This window comes from Syngnathus typhle, linkage group LG1 (genome assembly GCF_033458585.1).
Source record: "Syngnathus typhle isolate RoL2023-S1 ecotype Sweden linkage group LG1, RoL_Styp_1.0, whole genome shotgun sequence".
NCBI classification, from domain to species: domain Eukaryota; kingdom Metazoa; phylum Chordata; class Actinopteri; order Syngnathiformes; family Syngnathidae; genus Syngnathus; species Syngnathus typhle.
The window spans coordinates 16,286,095-16,293,363 of NC_083738.1; the positions used below are offsets into that span (position 1 = coordinate 16,286,095).

General features: G+C 38.8%; 1 protein-coding gene across 1 annotated transcript; it reads right to left on the reverse strand.

Moving 5' to 3' along the window:
* Positions 1-590: 590 nt before the first annotated feature.
* nkx3-2 (NK3 homeobox 2) lies at positions 591-5,614 on the reverse strand. Its single transcript, XM_061290732.1, has 2 exons — positions 4,971-5,614; positions 591-1,409 (listed from the first exon to the last, which is right to left on the reverse strand). Exons 1-2 carry the CDS (start codon positions 5,326-5,328, stop codon positions 985-987), a joined length of 783 nt encoding a protein of 260 aa, XP_061146716.1. The 5' UTR covers positions 5,329-5,614; the 3' UTR covers positions 591-984.
* Positions 5,615-7,269: the final 1,655 nt, after the last annotated feature.

Here is a 7,269-nt window from a genome sequence, read left to right on the forward strand (position 1 = left end):
ACTCTTCAACTTGTATACATTTGATGCTATAAATTAGCAGTGCGCGTTAGATTTTATTTAGTGATTAGCAATATTCCTATCATCATAAAAAAACACAAAGGTGCATGAAGCACCACAACTATTTTTTAATCCCATATTTCCAACCATATTTCAAACCAAACTGTCAAAATTAAAAGTTAAATCCTTAATATTGTTCTCTTGATTTTTTGAAATTTTTTGCAGTTTTGGTCCTCCATAAGAATTTTAAGTGGTGATTGTCTTCTGTTCCCAAATGAAGACTCATTTATCAAATACATTTTTAACCAAAAATAAAAAGGCAGGCACATCATTGGGTTAATGCAAGATTGAAAAGAAAAAAAAAAACTTTTTGTTTGATGTAACACTATGAACGGAACCAGCAGATCAAAGTTGGATCCATGCCATAAAAAGCCACATATTTCTTTCATTCTCTACTCATTTTGTGTTATTTTCTTGCCAATTGTTTTTGCGATATGATGCTTATTTTTCTTTGACATTTGTCTCCTAATTTCCTTGAATCCAGATTCTATTTCGACAGAGCAAACAAAAGCTCAAAACGAAATTGCATCAGATGATAGTAAACTGATATGTTTTAATATTTTTGTACCATTCAAAACACAAGACAAAGCACAGGTTACATTTTAAGGATGGATTTTTGCTTTGTAAATGCTTTCAAAAAAGTGCTGAAAATATCTTACCTTTACAAATACAGCAAGAAAATAAGAGAGGGGAGTGGGGGAGTAAACACACAGTCTGCAACTTAATGAAAAGTCAAAAAACAACACCTGTCAATCACTGCAGAGGTAGGATGTAAATATATAAACCAACAAATGTCCAATTAGGTCCTGTAATTGACTTCCGCTTCGGTTTCCGTTTGGGGGTGGAAAAATGGGCTGTCAAAATTCCTCATGCACCCCCCCACCGCCCCAAAATAAAGTCTGCAAATAAATAAAGTCCGCCGTGTTTTCACGGATTCCCCGTACACGAGAGTGTCCACGCGGGTAGGCAGTACGCGTACGGGTAGTAGTAGGAGGGCTGCAGGGAGAGCAGTGGGGGCCGCAGCACCTCCCCGGGGCCGTATTGTCTCTGGTCGTCACGCACCAGCACTTTGACAGCTACCTTCTTGACAGCCGGCGTGGACGCCATCAGGTCGGCGGCCATTTGACGGCGCTTGGTCTTGTAGCGGCGGTTCTGGAACCAGATCTTGACCTGAGTCTCTGTCAACTTGAGGGAGGCAGCCAAGTCGGCACGCTCGGGTCCAGAGAGGTACCGCTGGTGGTTGAAGCGGCGCTCCAGCTCGAAGACCTGCGCGTGGGAAAAGGCTGCCCGCGAGCGCTTCTTCCTCGCCTTGGGCTGCTCGGCGGTCTTCTCGTCGGCGACGCAGCCACAATCTAAAATATGTCATATACACACTTTAGGAACAGTTTTGTTGGAATGCTCGCCACGTGCAAGAGCATGCATTTTTGATAATACATTTTTTGTTGCTGTATTAAAGAGGTTTTGAAGAAAATCACACACGTCATCAAACAATATTTTTCCCCCAATAGAAGAAGGCTCTGTTGCATACAACAAAAAATTCAAGGACGGCAAACCCTCTAAAAACGGCAAACCAAAGTGAAGTGCAAGAACTCATTTTGTGCATTCTTTCACAAAAAAAAACTCACTCAAAATTTCAATAGTGAGGATTTTTTTTAATAATATTGAGGTACTACGTTCGTCCCGCAAATTATTCCAAATGTGCAAACAAATATTAGGTCTACTCACAGTAGGGCAGTATAATAGACACACATTTAAGTGCAACTAAGACATCTCTGCTATCTAGTGGTGCTAGGTGATATTGCAACTTAAAACTTCAGTCGCCCCCGCATTATGCAGCTTGGCATCCACATATAAATGTTTCCAGATTTTAGATTTTTCCCGTTTTTTTCCATATTTGGGACGGCTGTGATTTTCAAAGTGCTTCTTCTTGTGTAGGGGTGTCAAACTCAATTTGGTATAGATAAGATTTCCATAGATTGGTTGTCATGACTTCAGACTGGTTAAATGGAAACGCCTGGTCAACAAATGTTTACATTTTTTAATGAGAGATGCAGGCAAACTATTCCATATTATAGTTTTGAGCTGACTCCAAATGTGCCCTTGTTTTTCTCTAACACATGGTGGATTTTTTTTTCATTCCTCATCTTCATCTTCCAAACTACTTGTTCTCGCAAGGATCGAGGGCGAGCTGGAGGCTATCCCAGCAGTCTTTTGGGCAGTAGGCGGGGGGACACCCTGAACTGGTTGCCAGCCAATCGCAGGGTACATGAAGACGAACAACCATTCACACTCACAATCACACCTACGGACAATTTAGAGTTGTCAACCAGCCTACCGTGCATGATTTTGGAAAGTGGGAGGAAACCGGAGTACCCGGAGGAAACCCAAGCAGGCACGGGGAGAACATGCAAACTCCACACAGGAAGGGCAGATCAAATCCTGCACATCTGAACTATGAGGCGACCTGCTAACCAATGCACCATTGTGCCATCAATTTTTTTTTCCCCCTCTGATACATAATTGCTATAAATTACAACGTATGGTAAAATCTACATTTTGCAAGCTTTTTTGGTCAAACTTAAAAACAAAAAAATTAGATATCTAAAAAAGCTGGTGTTCTAGAGAACTAGTAAACACTTTTGATATCAGTGTAAAAATATGTTGAGGGTAATATCAATTTTTTTTTTGCTCAAATAAATAAAGAAATAAAGAAATAAATAAATAGTCACAACATCTTGAAAAACTATTCAGTCAGGTCACTCATATCTCAAGGCACCAATGTCTTTAAGGATAACTATTGTTGGACTTAAGTTCAAAAGGGACGTGGTGAAAAACATCCTTGCAATATCTGTTGAAAGTGAAGAAAAAAAAAAAAGTTCTATACAGACTTTTAGCTGAAATGCAATGCAAACTAAAATGCATTTAGTAAGAAACAGGAAGTATGAAGAAACTTATTTACTTTAGAGAGCCACAAAAAAATGACATGGCTCGGACTTTGAGTTAGTCACCTGTTCTCTAGTGGTACCCAGAATAATCACATAATCACCCCTTTTTTTATGCATTCGAAAACCCATACACTTTTAGAAATGAATGTGTCCCCATCAACAATCATGCCACTTTTCCACTATATGACCACAAACCTCAATGAGATTACTTATTTGTGCTTATTTTTACGTATATTTTTATTTTCTAACATTCAATTCAGTTTAGCAAAGTTAAAGCAAGTGTTGTTAGTTAGGGAACAACAAACAAAGTCCAAATATTTACTGACTCATGTCTTTCAGGGTCTGCGATTGGCTGGCAACCAGTTCAGGGTGTCCCCCGCCTGCTGCCCAAAGTCAGCTGGGAAAGGCTCCGGCGCATGCGAGACCCTCGTGAGGAGCAGCGGTTCAGATAATGGATGGATGGATACTTTTTTTTAACCTCGAGACTAAAATTTGGAACAAACAATATTATTACCAAAATACGGTAAATACACTAAACTGGTATCATAGGAAACAATAGGTTATGTGACTTATGACTTTTGCCGAAATATTGTTTGACGATCAATAATATTTTTACTGTTACAATCAGTGACCCCCCCACCGCCCTAAAAAAAACTTGACATTGCAAAATACGGTATACATTCAATGTCATTATTATTGAAATAAAATCACTTTCTTCATAGAGGATAACAGAAAATAGATAAGCATTTTCATCATAAGCAAGTTCATCACTATTTCTCATGCGGACACACGCATTTGTAAAAGTCATCTATTTGGAAAAGTATATTCTTTTTCATTTACCACGATTATTATTATTACTTAAATGGAACTGAATTTTTTGTTTTTGTAGTCTTAAATAAATTAGAAAATACATGTGCACAGCCATTCATTCCTTTTTTTAAATTCTTTATTTTTTACATTTAAATCAGATTAATGAGCTAATGTGGCATACATCACAAACGGTCTTTATCACTGAAAGAGACATTCTATCAAAAGTTGTTTTTATTCACTTTAAATAAGATAATTGTTGAAACTGTTATGAAACACATTTTCATTTTATCACGTTTGCGTTATTTAAATCTAATAAAAAAATAATTCTAAACTTTATTACCATCCGAGGAGTACGATTAAAAGTTAGGGTTGCATGCACAGGCTGGACCCTGTAGGAAGGTCATACGACGCAGAGCAACAAAATCATCAGCAGAATTTGAAAGAAAAGCAAATATGACCTGGGGGGGGGGGGGGGGGGATCTGCGTGACTCATGCGTAAAACCTAGAGTAAAGTGTAGTTAGCCATAATAAATACGCATAAAGTCGTTTAGAACGCAAATAGTGGTACTATAGTGGCATCCTTCCAAGGCCAGATTACTTAATACTCATTGAAAAAAAATTAATGATGCGGAGCGTCGGGGAGGTGAATGACTTTTTCAAGCGCATTTATTTGGGGAATGTGCTTAATCTGCACTTTAATTTCTTATCAAGTATATAAATAAAAACATCTACTAGATTAACGTAATTTTAAAGTGAAAAAGGCTTTGAGAATAAATATGCATAACGTCAATCACTCATTGTTCAGTATTAAGCCTGATATGTATCGTTAGAAGCCGTTTTAGGCAAGATACAGAATTCTTCGACTGTACGTAAATTAATCACCACAGTATCACGTCAGTATTTATTTTTTTAAATAAAACAACAACAACAAAAAACAATTCTAACGAACACTTGAAAAAATCTTTAGTCTCATCATGTTTTCTGCGTGGAAATTAATCACCACACTGTCACGTCATTATTCTTTAATTAACCCAAGAAAAATCATTTAGAACGAACACCTCGTCATGTTTACTGCCTTATCCTGCACTTATATTAAAAATGCACATGTTAATGAATCTAATCTTGTTTGCTTGTATTTCGAGGCATTTGCGCTCTTACCCGCTGCGTTATTGAGCTCACTGTCACTCTTGGTGTTGTCCACGGCTGCGGATTCCTGGTCGGTCTCCTCCTGCGGGCTCTCCTCGGGCACATCCGATGCGGTCCCGGTGTCTTTCTCTGGCTGCAGGCCGTGCGCGACCCTGAGCGCTTTACCCTCGTTGTCCTCGCTCAACCCCGAGTCCGAGTCGTAGCCCTTCTCGGGCGGCTCCCCGGAAGCGGCGTGCACGTCCCCGAATATTTTCCAGCACGTAGTCTTAGAGAAGCACACGTCCAAATCGGGCAAGTGTCTGCCGTCGTCCTTCTTGTTCAGGATGGCCTGGATAGAGAAGGGCATGAGCGAGTTGCCACGAACGGCCATGTTCAGGTTGCGAAAGTTTCAACAAAGTGACGGCTTGAGGCGGGTCGGGAAGAGAAGATGGGTGTCAGATCATCCGTGGATGAACTTTGAGCTCCGCTTGAGTGCCGCGTTCTCGCTCGCATCCCCGCGGAAACAAGTCGCTGCTAAATCCGCTGGCGCGATGCTGTCCCTCCGCATAGCTGTGCCATCAGCTCAGGCTCTCTATGAGCTGCGTTGCTTTTCAGACAACTTTTTTCTTTTTTTTTTTGCCCTGCTTTACCTGTGACTGACAGCGTCCCAGCGCCGCCTACCATTGGTCGAAAGCCGAGGGTAAACCACTTCCGGATTGGCGATCGTCAGCGACGTCACGCTGCTTTCAAGATACTCGGACGAATCAGAACTATCTACTCAGCTGTTGCATTTTATCGAACGTATTTTAAAACTTTAACCTTTACTTACTAACATAAATGAACAATATTTGAATAAATGGTAGTGTAATCAATCGCATCGACCTAAGATTTCGACTTTTCAACATTGTATTGGGACACAATACCCACACCACCTAAACCAATTTTCAGATCCGTCAACTGTGTAAAACCCAGATGTGTTTCTTTTGCCTGCACTTGTGCATGCATGCACAAATCGCACTCTTTTATGTTTTAGTAATCCGCATCTTATCATAATTGTCGCCAAAATGACGTTTTGTTTGTTGGCCGGGACTCACCTGTGAGTGACGGTCTCCCAGTGCCGCCTCCCATTGGTTGAGTGGAATGCGGACGCCTCACCTCACCAACCACAAATGTATTCAAAGAAATACACCGTTTAAAGTTAATCTGCTTTATATTACGAGGTTTCCTACTAACATAGAAAATCAAAAGATGTACGGCCGTCTAAGTAATTAAGTTTAAAAAACAACAACCACTTTTCTGTTGACACTTGGCTGTGTTACTTTGTTTTCCACGTTTTGTCACCTCGTCCCGTATACCTGAGTGGAATCTCGTCCATGATAAAAGACAGTGTATTAAAAACAACGACACGTAACAAAAAAAAAAATAGAACGATTATACAAAAATATATGAATGGACTGAATGGATTGTTTCATAAAAGAAACAAATCGAACGTATTCTTCGTAGGTGAAAATGTTTTTGTTTTTTGTTTGACAACAACAATAAAGACCAAATTTATTAAAAATAACAAGGCCTCTGTCATGTGTGTAAGGGTCCACATGTCTGGCGTATTGCGTGAATCAAAAACATCTTCCGTTTTTAAGTAACAATAAATGCATAAAGGGAAAACTTGTTGAGCAATTTCGAGTAATAATAAGTAATATAAAATATTAATACATAATTTTAAATTAAAGGAATATATCAAGATAAAGTATTTCTTATTCTCGATTTGTTACAAAAAGGAACGCTTTAAAATGTGTTTAAGAAAAACATGCAATTCTGTGCTAATTCGAAAAATACCCATAAATATGAGCTGAAGTGCACTTATTACGTTACTTGAAATGCATAAAATGAAGAATATTGTTTTAAAAGACGTTTAAAACTATGCGAGAAATATGACATTTTCTTTTAACGTGTCGAAGAATTAACGGATAAATTGACAAAAATAGAAAAGTAATTAAAAACGAGTTGAGATATAGGACACAAAAAAAGTAAGATTTTATTTTTATTGGTCATATTTGCTTTACTCGTTTGTCGTCCGCTCTCATTCTAAATTAGTTTCATTAGTTTTCAATACAATAATTCCAGATCTCAGTTGTCCTTCAGCTGCAGAGCTCAATTACGTTTGTCGCTGTAAAAAGCACAATGATGCAGTAACGATAACATCTGGATATTTTCACGCAACAGCACACCTTGTTGTTCTTATATACTGTACTCGTGCTTTGTCTTTCTTTTCCTACTGTATCTGCATGTATGGATGATCAAAATGGCAAATCTTGCTCATTAAAAAAAACAC